Raw genomic sequence first — 16,252 nt, 5'->3', positions numbered from 1 at the left:
GGGTTGGATTTTGGGTGTGCATTTAATCTATAGCTGAAGTATTGTGGATTAAATTCTGAGACTTGTTCAAGGCTGAAAATCTGAGTCTTCTTTCTGTATATGTTGCTAAGAAGACAATGAGGAGCTGGGAGAATTTGGTAGAAGTAATTATTTTGTATTTACATCTGTTGCTGGGCATTGGAAATTACCACTCCCTTTAGCATTACTAGGGCCTGTTATTGATCACCTACACACTGCAAAGAAGGTGATTGTCACTGTGAAATTTGGCATTGCATTTCCAGATTTGGCGTCACTACTGTTGGGGTTTTGGTATTTTCAGTTTCACTGCAGATTTGGACTGCAAAAGCTAGAGGTTCCTCATTATAATTTGAAATTGATATGGTATTGGCACTCCAAGTTGTCATTAGCTATCATTGTTAATTGAAATCTGCAGACTTTTACTAAGCACAGAAAGTGAATAGTGAATTTTCTTGGTTCATCATTTGTAGAATCATAACTTATCTAGCGATTTTTACTGAAAATACATAGATCATTGATTAGTTCAGTCTAGAGGAATTTGCATATATATTCAGTAGTATTGGCAATTGGAGAATGTTTGCCAAGTCTTTGACGAATTGCTAAACTCTTGAATTTGTTAAGAATTGGAGTTGTTAAAGTTATGATCTAGTCAGGTTTATTACAGAAGTGTCAAGAATCAAAGGCATTCTTAGTGAGTGCCAAGGACATTCTCAATTAGTGTCAAATCAAATCAAGGTATTTTAGTGAGTGTCAAGAATCAAGGACATTATTTGTGATTGTTAAGGATATTTTTAATGAATTTCAAACAAAATCAATTCATTCTTACTGAGTGTCAAGAATCAAGGTTATTCTTAGTGAGTGTTAAGAATCAAGAACATTTATAGTGAGTGTCAAACCAGATCAGGGCATTCTTAGTGAGTGTCAAGATAGATCAAGGACAATCTTAGTGAGTTTCGTGATTAGATAAAAGGACATTCTTATTGAATGTTGAAACTCCTAGAAAGGAGTTAAGGCAAAGGCATTATATGTCTAAATGTCCATTCGTTAAGGGCTATTGTGAGGCAAGATGTTATCAAAATTGTGCAACTAAAGCCATTCATATTGAAAAGGCATTGCTTGAGGGCAAGCAATTTTGGGGAAAGGCGGATTATGATGTCCCCATTTTGAAAGAATTTAATAGTAAATAATAAGAGTAATATTGAATAAATAGTGATAGTAAAATTAAAATATTAAAGATATGATAATACTAAATTATAAACATTAATAAATAAGAATAAAATATAATTATGATTATAATATAAATAATATAACCAAATATCATATAACATATTACTAATAAAATAATACAATAATCAGCTAAAATAATTAATTAAACAATAATATGTCTAATATCTTACGCAATCAATGAGCCACGACTACTTAAACATAGTCAATTTATTACAATATGCTGCAAGAACTTTGAAAGTGGCAACAATCTATATTATCCGTAAGAGACAAAATTTAATTTGTCTTACTAAAAGAAAGGACAAAATTTTCTTTCTTATTCAAAGACAAAAGGTAGTGATAAATAAACAAAAGCAAGAGGTGTGATTAAGTCAGAGAAAATGGCTATGCTAAATTATGAGACTTGAAACAGTGACTCGTTAAAAGTATGATAAAATTATTAAATGGGGGAAGATGCAGTTGGCAAGAGAGATGTCTCACCAATCGTCAAAGGATGCAATCTCTTCCTCTAATGAGATATGTAAAGAAGATCAAACTCATCCAAGTGACCATCAGTTTTTAAAAACTTTATTTACTCAACCATCTATATATGAACAATGTGTTACTGTTATTCATATATAAATCAAAGAAAATCTTATCGCGTATATGTTCAGATCAATATAAAAACCATAAATATATCAGAACAGATCAAACAAGGGAGAAGGGTAAAGTGGAGAACTTTTCAATTTATATTAAACAACATCCTTATTGATCAATCTCCTCAGTCTTTAGAAGCCTTTGATATAATTGATATTTATATATAAATCATTACAATGATAATTATATGGGGTAAGTGGGAGGAGTTCAACCACATAATACATATAGCTATATCTGACACATACAAATAATTCCATAACATCAAAATTGATAAGGTTTATATTTGGCAATTTGATAAGAACAACTACTAGAGTGATAGAATAAATATAGTAGTCTGGGAAATCTTTTCAATATCTATTCATTATCAATTATATAAGTCTACAAGTACTAGTAGTATCAAGGATTGAAAAAAATTAATAAGAAGAGGGATTCAAGGTAATTGTCCCGAATCCCACAAACCAACCAAGAAGGGGACATTTCAAGAAGCAAAGATGTGTTAGTGGAAAGAAGCAAAATGGGCATTAAGGTATATCCATGGTACAAATAATTATGGTTTTGAATATGAAAAGACTGATCAATTCCTTGTTGTTATGCAGATAATGCAAATTTTTTAATGATAAAGTTTGACATTAGGATTTATTTATTTATTTCTAAGATAGCGTCCTATTTCTTGGGGAAGAAACAAGAAAAAAATTCTTGTCCTTGAATAAAAGAAAAATAATGTGTAGACAGTGCAGCAGTATGTGAAGTAGTTTGGCTATGTCACATATAAAAAGGATTGGGAGTACATTAAAATCAATTCACAATCTTCTATGTGATAATCATTGTATCTAAAGCTTGTTCGCAATCTAGTGTGTCGTAAATGGACCAAGCATATTGAAGTTGATTTCCACTTCATATGAGAACATGTTCAACAAAATAATATTCAACTCTAATTCTTCTCCACTCGAAAACACATGCTGACCTTTTCACCAAGCCTCTTGGTTGTATGAAGTTTGATATTTTTTAAGATTCTTTTATTAGTACTTCAAAATAATGATGTACTAAAGGGGGAAATGTTGGATCTTCTATCATTTATACATGTATAGTTTGTGTTGATTGTATTTTTTTTGTAGACTTAGCATATCTATTGTTTTGTTAGGAATTTGTTGAACCTGTGTTTACAAGTTGATGCACGGCATTCATCATATATTCACATATAAATACATAATTCCAAATACAATAATGGTAAATGGAGCCAACTTTTCTGATAATTAATACAAATTGTAACATTCTAATTAAATTGGTCATGTATGATGTAACATTGTAATGAACAAGATCTTAGAGGTAAGTTTATGACATAAGGTAGATGCTTAAAAAAAATCTCCGTGTATCATTATATTTTATATGTTATGGATGCTGAAAATGACTTCTTTACAATTGCCTAATTTGTCATGTTTGGGTTAAGGGTGAATACAAGGACGAGTTTGTAACAGCTGGAGGAGTCCCTCTTTCTGAGGTTTGCTGAATTCATCTTGTGAAAATTTTAACAACTTACTTTTTGCCATTTTTCGCTGTGACAGAAATTTACAATATAAAAGTCTGTTTATTTCTGGAGCAGGAGTGTGTTGTCACCTTTAGTAATTTGATTTCCTCTTCTGTGAAACCTGTCTACTCACAATGATGAAACCTTTCTTGGGACATGCAGATCAATTTGAAGACCATGGAGAGCAGAATGTGTCCTCATCTTTTCTTTGCTGGAGAAGTATGTTTATTCTTAGCATTTTAATATGGTTTTAAAATATTCAATTAAATTTTTAATGCTTATTATCTTATAGATTTTTTCAAAAATGTGAATAATATCTGTCCAGATAAGAGTATTTATAATATGCCTTATATGGCTAATAGTGAAGCTTTCTTGATGACTAGGTGTTAAATGTTGATGGATTAACAGGTGGCTTTAATTTCCAGGTAACATCAATTCATCTTGTTTTGTTTTTTGTATTGTTCCCTAAGTTGTTTTTTCACTCATGGAAAGAAATGGGATGGGAGAGTTGGATTTCAAATCTATTTCATGTATCACCACTCACAAATTAGGATTTGAAAAAAACTATTTACAATTTTTAAAAAATTACTCTCCTAAAATGTGAAGATTAAATTAAGATGTTGGATGATGATTTTTGGAGGAACATTCTTAAAATTACTAGTCAAGTACTAGCAACAAATGTCATTTGTTTTAATCTGTATACCTTTATTTCAGTAGTTTATTAATATCTTATCTGGCCCATGCATTTTCTTGTATTTGAGAGGCTACATTTCTTTTCCTGGGCAAAGGATGGGGACCACTCAAACAAAATATTAATTAAAAGAAAGGACAGAAAATGAATCAGGCAAAAGCAACTGGCAGGAAATACAAATATGCCAAGAAGCTTACAATGTTAAATCTTCTCCTCAAGAATAGAAGCAGAGGTGTCTCGAATCAATTCAAGAGGAAGTCACTCACATTTCTACACCATAAACCATTTTTCATCTTTATATCCCTCCTTAAGATTACTCTGATCCGCAGGTTTCTCAAGCACTTTGAGCTGTGCAAAATGAACCCGCAAAGGAACATTAACTTATTTCTCATTGAAAACTTGGGAATCTAACTTTCACTTTTTAATATGCCTTGCTGAAGTGGACGAAGGAACTGTTGTTGCAAAGACATTCTCTTTCTGCACTTTAAGATAATGTTTTGGCTGACTTGTAAGTGGATCTTTCCACCGTGAACATTGTTATAGTTATACTTTCGACTTGACAAGATGTTACTACATGGCCAGTTTCATAGCATCTTCTGTGCCACGCATAAAACCTTCATAATGCAAAACTTGTACCCAAGGACAACCTGCAACATAAGGGATCATGACTGCAAAACAATTCTTGTAGAAATCCATTTCCACTCAAATGTGAGCAGAAGATTCAGAAATGTTCTTATCTACTGCCAAGCAAATACATAAAGGATCACCTATAAATTTGAAAGAATTGTTGCAAAACTTGAGGGGAAGATTACGAATACGAACCCAATTTAAAATAAAAGGATTAAAACTTGAATGCCAAGGTCTAAGCAAAAGCGAGTGGTGACCTTAGGCCCAACTATGATCAAAGAGTATCAAACCCTTTTCCTTGTACTAATATAATAAAAACAAAGGAACTTTGAGCACTTGGATAAATTTTAACCACACCCTGCATAAGTGAAAGCCAATTTTATTTTTCCTAGTTTTTGAGTTCTAGAATGCAAGGCCATTAACAATTGAAACAATGGATTAAAGAATGTGCAATGAGTTTTTTTTTTCTCCAACACCTCTTCTTCAAATTCTAGAATTGGTGAAATCATTGCACATTTCATCAAAATGATCCTATTACCAAAAACACATGAGGCCTAGGTTATTTAGCACATATCTCTAAGATAGAATCTTTGGCATTGCTAACTGATCTTTTAATCTGAGATAATGTAGGGAAAAAGCCCCACCAAAAATTTAGGCTCTAAACCATTAGTATGCCCTCAAGCACATCCATTTTGAAACAACAACCCAGTAGTATTAGACCACTTTGAGGACTCACAGGAAACTGTAGAGAGACCTTTTGCAACCACTATGGGAGCATTCTTGCAAGGCAATGAAACTGCAAGTATAGAGGGCAACATCTGAAGGAAGGTGCTACAAGGAGCCATTTAGGAGAGGCAGACAGAATTAGTGCCCTTCAAACCACAACATTTATGACAAGGAAAAGAGCATCATCCATGGATTTGGGCTACCGACATAAATATTTTCAATTGACTAAGGGCTTTAGACCGCTTTGAGGAAGTTGAAGAAAAGGCTTGTGTAGCCACATTAGACATTGAAAATGTGCACAACAAATCTACGACAAGTAATTAAATAACGCTTGGTTTAATAAAAAATTGTACTTAAAGTTTGCCATTTGTTTATAGTTAGCAACCTCACCACCCGTTAGGAACTATTTGTATTTGGCTCGAAGCAAGTCATATGTTTTTTAGTGTACAAACTTTACAGTAGAAATGCAATGATACATCATTCTAACAATTGACCTATTATGTATTCTCTCATAATTGCTATGTTAATAGTATTTGGTTTATAGTCTAGTTCATTTTTAAGTCTTAGACACACACACACACACAAAAGGAAATAAATATTTTGGTTTCATTGCTTGCAAATTTGGAGATCTAAAGGAAGGCCAATAGGTGGGATGACAGATTAATGGGTCGCATGTTTTCTCAAGGAGTATTGGAAACTTATAGTGATGTTGAGGGCAAGAGGGAAGAAACTTGAGAGGATCAGCTTATAGATGACTTGTTGCACATGTGGGAAGTTTTGGTTGACCAATACATGCAAAGGGAATCTGAAGAGAAAGTGGTATGTGAAGGCACAATATGAGACAAACCCCAATGCGATCAGCTATCTATGATCTTCTTTGAAGCATTCCTAGATTGTTGGCTTGGAACTTGATTCATGTACAAGAACAATGGGAGGAAAACAAAGGGAGAAACAATATACTACAATTATATGAGGACAAGAACCAAAGGGAGAAGGAAGAGCATAGCACTAACATATACCGTACCTCTAACAATTCCATCAATTAATGCCCCTTCTTCCAAACAAATACATAAGAAGACATACTAGGATAAAGAAAGAAGAGAGAGAAGGAGAAGCATCAGTAAGATCTATCTGAATCAAGGAGCAAAGTAAAAGGAAATGATGGTTATAGAGAATCATCAAGGATTCTTGAAGCCTACCACAAACCAAAAGTCAAAGTGTTAACTGAAGCCGAAGTAGAGAAAGGTTGGAGCCCACCAACAAGAAAGGACAGACACAACATGCATAACACAAGTGGGAGGAGATTGCTATGAACCTACCATTCCCCAACAAGGTTGGAGAGGATCTTCCTAACTAGGCAACTAATTTGTTTGTACAAGCAGTGACAAACGAGGAAGAATCAGAGTTCGACTCCATAGATATTGAAAAATCATTTATCAATGCATTGTTATCCACTTGGGGGTTAAATCATTCTTCAAAAAGAGGAGAATAAACAAAGCAATCAATTGCATTCCTAGCTCTGATTTTTAATCCCTCTCCTTCCCAGTCAGTCTTAAAGAGCCATTGTTCATAGGGTAGCTAAATTATTTGAGAATGTTTAAGAAATTATTCATATTAGAGGAAGCAAGGATATGGGGTCGGAACCAAGTATAACAAGGAAAAAGGAATACAGACACGAGGGAGGTGACGAAGGTGTGGATGATGGTGTTGGACATGACAAGAGCTCGTGCATGCCCAAGTGTGAAAGTGAGGCACGACAATGCAAAGAAAGATTCATTCAAGTGTAACATACACAGTGTTGACCAAGCTAAAAAGATGGTGAACACCTCGGAGAAGAAAAAGCTCCATAAATTCACAAGGGATGGACTAGAGGATCCTACCCACCATTGTGAAACTTATGTGACCCTATGGAAGGCCAATGGTGAGGATGTTCACGACTACTAATTTCAGGCATTCCTTGCCACATTACAATGGATTGCATCAAGTAGTACAAACATTTACTGAGAGCTTACCAAACAATATGAGATGAGTTGAAGAGAATTTGAAGAAGAATTTAAGTTGTGAGGATATAATAATAAGATAGTGGCATAAATCTATAACACAAGACAAGGAAAGAATGAGAATGTGCAAGCCTACAATTGCAAGCTAAGAAAATGGTTTGGTAAGTTGGAAAATCAACTAGTTGATAGGTTGAAAAAGAGGTGGTTTATCAAAGGATTAATTCCTTCTATTTGGATGAAATTGAAAGTGGCACCCCCTATTCATACATTGATGCCTATAGTCAGGCAATGGACATCTATTGGAATGTATAATTTCCCCTCAAATGAAATTGTAAAAAACATACTAGAGGAATCTAAAAACTCCAACTAGATTAACAAGATTACGAAATAGGATCAAGTAAAATTAATATTTAATTATGTAAAGTTCTAGAAGTCATTTATGTGTAGATAGCTCTAGAAAAGTCTATATCTCTTATGTCAGCTAATTTAGATGTTTCCGGAAACAATCAAAGACCTCTATAAAAGAGGCACAATGTAATGTTTTTTTATTAATCAAGCAATGAAATGATTCTATAATTTATATAAGTGCCTATAGTGTGTATTTTGTGTTTATTTATCATTGTGGATCCAATCCATCCACCCCTATCAATCGGTATCAAAGCCAGGTTGAATAGAAGGTTGAACAAAATTGTGATGAAAGAGCAAGTGATATTTTGGTGCAGTCAATATGTGAAGGTCATATAGTGAAGATCATATCTTCTGAAATAGGGAAGTGTCGGATTGTTGTTGTCCGCCAATGGGTCAAATCATGTGGAAGTTGTGAGTAGCTGAAGAATTGTTGGTGTATTAGAAGAAAGAGCAAGCATTGCTTTGGAGCCCCCTGTTTGTGGAGGATTTCTATTGTTTCCATGAAAGAGACTATTATTGTGAAGAAGGCATTGAAGTGTTTGCAGAGTGCATTGAGTCTATGAAAAGAAATCACAGTCGTTGTCATAGAGAAGTGTCGATATGAATCACGGTAAGCATGAAATTTGATGTTGACAAATGTTTTTAGTTTTGTGTTTTAAGAAGGGGCTTGGACTTTCATTTGATAGATTTGAGTTTATTAAAAAGGGGAAAACAAGGTAAAAGAGTGTTAAAAGAAAATATAAATTTGACTCTTCAGATGGATTGTTAAAAGAAAAATTATTGAAACTAGAGACAGAAAAGTTTGCAATGATTAGAGAGAGGTCAAAAGAAAAATGTAGACTTTTAAATGAAATTAGTGAATATAAAGAGAGAATGGAAGAGCTAGAGGATAGGCTAAAATTTGTGGAAGAAGTACATAATTGGCAAGTGCATGAAACATGCAAGGTTAGAGAGAAAAATAAAGAATTATAAGAAAAATTAAATTTGTTTGATGATGCTGAGAAAAAGAACAAAGTTTTAGAAGAAAATATGAAGAAATTGGAAGAGGAAAATAATATGTTAAAGAAGGAATTGTCTACTCTAAAACAAGAGAAAGAATGTTTGAATGTGAAACCATTTGTATGTGATGTATCTTGTGACACAAATGATTTGAGTGATTATGGGATTGAGAAATGTGATTTTGTTAAAGTTGTTTGCGAAAAGGAATCTAATGATGAACAGGAAAATTGTATTGATAGAACTTCTATTATAATGACAATATTGTTTTGAAGATTATGGAAAGAATGGGTTTCAAAGATAAAGGTCTAGGAAAGGACGAAAAGGGACTAAGGAATCCGATTGAGACAACAATCAGGCCAAAATATGTAGGTCTTGGATATGATGTAGGCCGTGGAAAGATAAATAAAGGTTCAAGAGAATCAATTGAAAGCATAAAGATTGTGCAATGTTCACACTGTAACAGGAAAGGGCATACAAAGGATAGATGTTGGGATATACATCCTTGTAATATTTGTGGCTTGAAAAATCATTGTTATAAGACATGTTGATAGAGAGTGCAATAAAGATTTTATGGCAGGTTGTATAAAAATGGATTGTGGACGAAGCTATGAATCAAATTGGCAAAGAATTGCAGGAATGATCAAAGTTTTATTCAAGTACAATTGTTCAAGTGTAATAAGGAATGTTGCAGCATTCGGAAATAGATTAGAGCAAGTTATCAAAGAGGGAAAAGGTTATTAGTGAACCCTGTCACCAACTTTTGTGACAGATGAGGCAAGATTATCAATGGATCCTATGAAAAGAGGATATCGTTGGCAGCCAATTGCTTACAAAATGTTTGTAGAAATTAAAGGTCGTAGCCTTGGGAGACATTATTAATGAAGACATTAACAGATACGAAGATTATTAGAAAATGGCATTTTGGCATCAGGCAAAAGAAAGGATTTGGATTTGTATGCAACAACATTTGAGGTTGAAATTGGGGGGAGTGTTGGAATTTGTAATTTCCCCTCAAATGAAATTGTAAAAAAGATACTAGATGAGTCTAGAAACTCCAGCTAGATTAACAAGATTACCAAATAGGATTAGGTAAAATTAATATTTAATTATGTAAAGTTCTAGAAGTCATTTATGTGTAGATAGCTCTAGAAAAGTCTATTTGTCTTATGTGAGCTAATTTAGATGTTTCTAGAAACAATCAAAGACCTCTATAAAAGAGGCACAATGTAATGTTTTTTTATCAATCAGGCAATGAAATGATTCTATAATTTCTATGAGTGCCTATATTGTGTATCTTGTGTTTATTTATCATTGTGGATCCAATCCATCCACCCCTAAGCAAAATGTCCTAAGGGAAGAAATAGGTCATCAATGACGATAGTACGAATGAAAGCATCGATGGAGAAACTAAAATTGTACTCGCCATCAGGAGAGACATAATCAAATGGAGTTGAGCGAAGAGAAATGAAAGGTCGGTACCAGGAATAGCAAGGAATTGTGGTGCATCAACTTCAAAGTCGAAGGCCATATAGAAGTGAATTACCCAAAGAAGTTATTTTGCAATATGTGTCAAGTACTGAGACCACTCTATTAAGGAGTGCTTGTACAACTTAAAGGTCAAGAGCATAAAAGTGCTCTTCGCCCAAGGAGAGAAGGCAATTCCACCAACCATGCCAACAAGGCCAACTACATACTCTAATGCCTTGTCGGGTGGATATCAAAACAACTGGTGAGGAAACAACAACAATAGTAGTAATACACCCAGAATTCAAATCCAATATGTTTTGTGCAAATGGTTTGGTTTGGGAAATCACGAGGACACCAATTGTCTAAAGCAAGAAGGGGTCAACATGTTGGACTTAAAAAAAACTCAATGGAGGTATTGGTGATCACTAGGCTTCAAGTCAAGAAGGCAACATACCCTAATCCTTGTACTAAGAAGGAAAGGCTAAGGGAACCCAAGGTCAATATTGAATGAGTGATAGAGGAGGAATGAACTTTGCATGATGTTCTAAGTACTCTCCTGCAGTCAGTGTCTGAAAGGAACATCATGAAATAGATGTTGCAAGTCACCATACATGTATGGGTACCACACCTTTTGGAGACCATGTCTCCGTTGAAAGGTGGTCATTACCAATGTAGTTGGTAACAACACAAGCGACCAAGATAACAACAAGACGACAAAGGAATAGAAAGATGGTTGCGCCACTGACCCGATGCTACTAGTGATAGGCATCAATAGGAAGGTTGCATTGCTACTAACAAATACTATCGTGGATAGAGGATTTGGAATGAATATATTGCCCAAGGAGACATGGAAGGCCCTCCGCAAACCAATGCTCTAGTCGCCAACCTTCCATTTGGTAGGTGTTGACCAACACAACATCAAACTAATTGGAAAACATATAGCACAAAAGGTAATTATTGGTACTCGATGCTTCTTTTTAATTTTTTTTGTCATTTCATTGGAGGTGTATGAGTCCCTTCTTATAAGGGGTTTCTTAACAGCAAACATGAACCGTAACTGGAAGAAAACACTCTCTATCAAGAGTGGTGGGAGGTAGTATGTCATCAATTTGCATAATCAAGGAAGAGAAGTTCAAAGTTTGTTGGCTTGGGCCCTACATGAAGTTAGGGAAGTGGGTAAAACGGAGCAATTAGACTAAAAACCCTAGATAACAGACCAATGAAGGAGGTGGTGAACAAATCATAGGAATCAACATGCTCAAATATGTTACTCATGGGGATTGGACTATTGGGTATAAGATGAACCATACATGCTAGAAGAAGAGTGGATTCCAAGTAAGGAGGAAAGGCTAGCATGAAAACATGTTGAGGGAATTGTAGTTCCTTGTGTTCATATACACCTCACAAATGCATTATTTGATACGCAACACTATAGATGTCAAGCAAAGGACATTGGATATCGAAGGCACCATATGAGCGAGTGAAGTTTAGGTATATGCATAGGATATTGATGAAGAGACAGAAAAGAAAAGGAAGGAAGAGCAAGCTAAGACACAAATGGTGAAGGGAGTGACATCTGAGGATGAGAACTAGGCAAAGGAGATTGATCTCGGAGTCCATATCATGGTGAAGAGGATTTCTTCAAAGTTAAGGAATGTGGAAAGACATTGGAACATCAATTAAAGATGATAAGCAAAGGGGATGACATATTCACTGCAAAGTGATAATGGCATAACACGGAAGTCATAAGACATTGTATAGAGAAAGGCAAGGACACTCCCCATTACCAACTTCTAATTCACTATAGAAGATAATCCCAAACCTAGTGAGGTCGCCTACAATTTGCAACACTAGAGAAGAGGTAATGTGTACCAATAATATGAAGGTTGTTACATTGAGAAGAGTTTTAAAGGAATTTGGCATGCTCCCTTCGTGGATAAGATATATGATTTAGAATATATGGGAACATTTTGTGAAAACCAGTGCTACAAGAAGCCTTTTGCAATACGTTGGTGGCACAATGGATGAGAAATTAAAGTTAGACCTCATAAAGAACCAAGGTAGACAAAAAGAAAGATGAAACACAAAGAAGGCAAAGGAAACCAAAAAGCAACCAAAAGGTGAGTATGAAAACCAAAAACGAAAATTAAAGTTTCATTTGGAAAGCATGCATGTCAAGAAAATAACATTTAAAAAATCTAAACTAGGGAAAATAAATCTCAAAAGATATTTTAAAAGGAAAGTGGAACTAGAAGAAAAGAAAGAAAGAGTCACATATGTCGAGGCAGAAAAATCAGAAAATTAAGAATAAAACCCCTATATAAGGAGCAAGAGCCATAAAAAGGGGGTGAGAATCAATTTTATTTACCATTCGCAAAAAAAAAATGCAAAAGAAGTGTGGGAAACTGACAAAGGTGAGGACTTAATGCTAAGTGAAGGTTTAAATGCACTACTACTGTAAGGTCACCCTTCAGATTTCCCTCTACATGGTCACTTTTTATATGTTCTTTTGCAACTATATAGTATTCCTACTTTATTGCTACCATACAATCTCAATTTGTTGTATGAAGAAAAGTTTGGTCTACCATCGTATGGACTCAACTCCATGTCAACATCATACAAAGCATAATTTTGCATGACAATGTATGAGATACTTATTTGCTTGTTTTATGTGATTCATTACTCAACCATCACCATACAATATGCATTCTTGTAGCCACTATATGAATCCCACACATTATTCTTGACTCTATATGAAGGACTATGTTATTCATTATCATTGTACAGAAGCACTAAATACACTACCCGCATTGTATTTGAATCTTGGCTCTACCATATGAACAAATACTCATGTTCAAACAAAGATTCCCATGTTCTATTTCCATCGTACTACACCAGAAGTTTACATCTTTGCAAGTGCAAAGGGGTTTGTATGATATTGTTTCTATACAAATACAAAGCCCCGCCATATGAGAGAGTCCATCTTATCGACTGGTGCTAAGGACTAGTTGTTTGGCAACTACCAACACTATATAGAGTTTGATATATATAGGTATTCTTGCCACTTGGAGGTCATCAAGAGCTATTGAACCATCTTCAACAACTATTGAACGAAGGGCGACAAATTCAAATTTGAAATTCAATTACAAAAGGACAATAAAAAAGAAAAGCCTTTCAAGAAACAAATGGTGACTATTAGATTTGGAGACCCAAAAAATAAAGGAGACTATTATATCACTGAATGGGCAAAGAACTAGAGGATGCTAACATGACTATAGAACTAGAAGAAAATTACAATTGATGCCCTGACTTGGGAAGGTTTAAGTGGTAGAATGTTGCACTTAGTGGCACTAAGCATATGAAAATGACAAAATAAAGAAAATTTTCAGGCATGTTGAGGTGGAAAAAGCAATGCAAATGCTTGTAGTCGATATTAGGGATTTTGATGGGTGTTGAGGGCAATGGTGGTGTGGTATGACTGCTATACTCACCAAATTACTATTACCTCACGACCTGTAATCTATTACTATCTCCTTCCAACCATCCAAGTTTACCAATGTTTGGCTTATTATGTAGATGAGACATAGTGCCTAAGAAACTACCAAAGAACATTATAGCTAAGGCACAAAAGAAACGCTTATTAGAATTGGTGTATAGAAGTGACCTATCAAAAAAGGACTAGAATAGCATGTGTAATATTAGTATCACTCAAAGAGTGAAAGACGTTCCTCTCCATATCTACTTAGAAGTGAATTTCACACATGATCAAAAGTCCCCTCATATGTGCTAGATGTGCATCAAATGTAGCAGTATGGCAAGTTGAATCTTATGGCGGGAATCAGCATGAGCAAAATATATAATTGGGTGAGAATGATATATGATAGAATATGAGAGCTCTTTCTACTGGAGAACAAGTCAATTTATATGTCACATCATGTTGTTGGCCTCTACTTGTATTTAGTATGAATGTTGGTGCCTACACAAGAATGGCAAGATTGCAAGCCACTTCGTCATGTGGATCCATCTATGTTGACTATATTTTCTACTAGACATACAAATAGGAAGTGACTAGCCAATGAGAAAGTGTCCATGTCAAGAGGTGTACCAACAAGGAATCATTTGACATGACATTCAGGAGGAGACAAATCCCTTTGAGATGTCTTTTGCAAGAAAAAGTGTTGACAAAGTTACTTTGGTTGCAACAAGCAAGGGAGGTGACATGGACGAGAATGAAGATATCAGCACCACCATCCATACCATATCAATTGTGGGGCTTCACCCAACTACGTTATCCATGCAAACATTGAAACCACTACCCTTTGCACCAATAGAAAAGGACACTTGCCCACATGAAACAACACATGTGGAAGTGATAATGAAGGAGGGGCCATATCTTTTACATCTCCTTTGGATGAGAAAAACTCCTCTCTTATCTTGGATTCCTCTTGAGACATATTTTGGAGACTCAGTTTTCCTTGGGCAACCCCTTGTATGAAGTGAAATCTCTTGCTCTCACATTAGCTTAGTTTCTCCACAAGGTTCTTTATTTGGAATGTTGTAGCCTCCACATATGGAGATAAAGGCCCACTTTCCAAATTCTGGAAACTTAATTTTGTTGCCAAGGTTTAATATTTATTTATTTATACTTATTCTTTAGTTTTAGCAATTTTAGAACTCATTTGGATAAGGCACAACAAACTCCACACAAATAGAACATGCTTTAATACCACTTGATCTATAAATTAACAAGTCTATTTGTTAGGTTAGCCATCAAATACAAAATTTAAGATGAGAAAATTATTAAATCAATAATTAACTAAGCATTATGCAAGATATACAATAAAATGCGAAGAACCTAGGCCCAATGAAGCAACAACTCAACCCTTAGAAAAATTCTACGTGCAGATTAAAGATGGGTAATTCACACTAACAAGAATTTTGGTTACCCTAGACTCAAATTTTCACATAGCATATGTCAATAGCTAACTTAGTGGAGTTAGTGTATCGATTTCATTATCAAGCATATAGTTAGATTGTTGATGAAGTAGTGTGTTTGTCAAAGATTGTTCCTACATAAGGTAACATCTTTCCTTTCTTCAATGTTTGTTTAAGTGAGTGAAATGTTGAGAGGTTAATCTTCATTGCACATGTTGCTTCAAAATCTTATACTAATTATTGATAATATGCAAATTGCAAGTTTCTTATCATTTATATTTTACAGTATATCTCACATTTGCCTAAAGATGTTGATTTTGATATTTTAGATACCTATGAACTAATGAATGATGACTTATTGCACTATGTATGAATAGAATGCATGGACAGGAGGTTATATTGCGGGAACAACTATTGGAAATTTGGCACTTTCTTCAATAAGTAGGCATACAATGTTGTCACCATCAAAAAATGGAACGTTTTCATAGAAAATGTTTGGCTCCAATTTACGTTCTCTTAAACAATTATTTACGCTTAAATTATTTTCATGTTGTTTTTCAAAGGAGGAACTTGATTATCATATGATGATTTTGCTTTGTGTTAAGGGTTGTTGTATAATTTGTGAAAAAACATAATTTTAGTTTTAATATGAAGTAAATCTTAGTCGAATAAAGTGGACATTCTAGACTTGAACAATGTGTTTTAGTTGGAAAACAAGTATATTTTATTTAGTTTAAATTTGTTTTATTAATAATAGTTTACAGAGCTAGGATAATCAAAAATTTAATTAGTGTATGTGCCCTTAGGTTTGTCTATAATATCAAGAAGTTAATTGTAGATGATGTGAGGATTTCTACATTTTTACACTAAGTACATCATCATCCCAAAAAAGAGAAAGCAGAGCTTATACAGATATACATACATGGAAAACCAAGGAATAGAGATTATCATATTTTGTTGGGAATTTGTTAGTGTCTAGGACCAATGATGTCATTG

General features: G+C 34.4%; 1 protein-coding gene across 7 annotated transcripts in view; it reads left to right on the top strand.

The window, feature by feature from the left end:
• Window positions 1–15,952, top strand: part of LOC149566619 (FAD/NAD(P)-binding oxidoreductase family protein) — a 333,421-nt gene extending 317,469 nt beyond the window's left edge. For 6 of the 7 annotated variants that reach the window (XM_089819921.1, XM_089819916.1, XM_089819920.1 and 3 more), the window contains 4 exons: window positions 3,326–3,376; window positions 3,566–3,622; window positions 3,787–3,828; window positions 15,634–15,952. In XM_089819921.1, the coding sequence (XP_089676047.1) occupies window positions 3,326–3,376; window positions 3,566–3,622; window positions 3,787–3,828; window positions 15,634–15,744 (261 nt within the window). In that variant the 3' untranslated portion in view covers window positions 15,745–15,952. The remainder of the gene's footprint in view (window positions 1–3,325; window positions 3,377–3,565; window positions 3,623–3,786; window positions 3,829–15,633) is intronic. The other variant, XM_089819919.1, reaches the window with a different exon arrangement.
• The last annotated feature ends 300 nt before the right edge of the window (window positions 15,953–16,252 follow it).

This window comes from Cupressus sempervirens, chromosome 3, assembly GCF_028749045.1.
Source record: "Cupressus sempervirens isolate cs-2001-9-10 chromosome 3, ASM2874904v1, whole genome shotgun sequence".
Taxonomy (NCBI): domain Eukaryota; kingdom Viridiplantae; phylum Streptophyta; class Pinopsida; order Cupressales; family Cupressaceae; genus Cupressus; species Cupressus sempervirens.
Note: the sequence above shows the minus strand (reverse complement) of the source record. Positions and strands in the feature narration are given on the sequence as shown.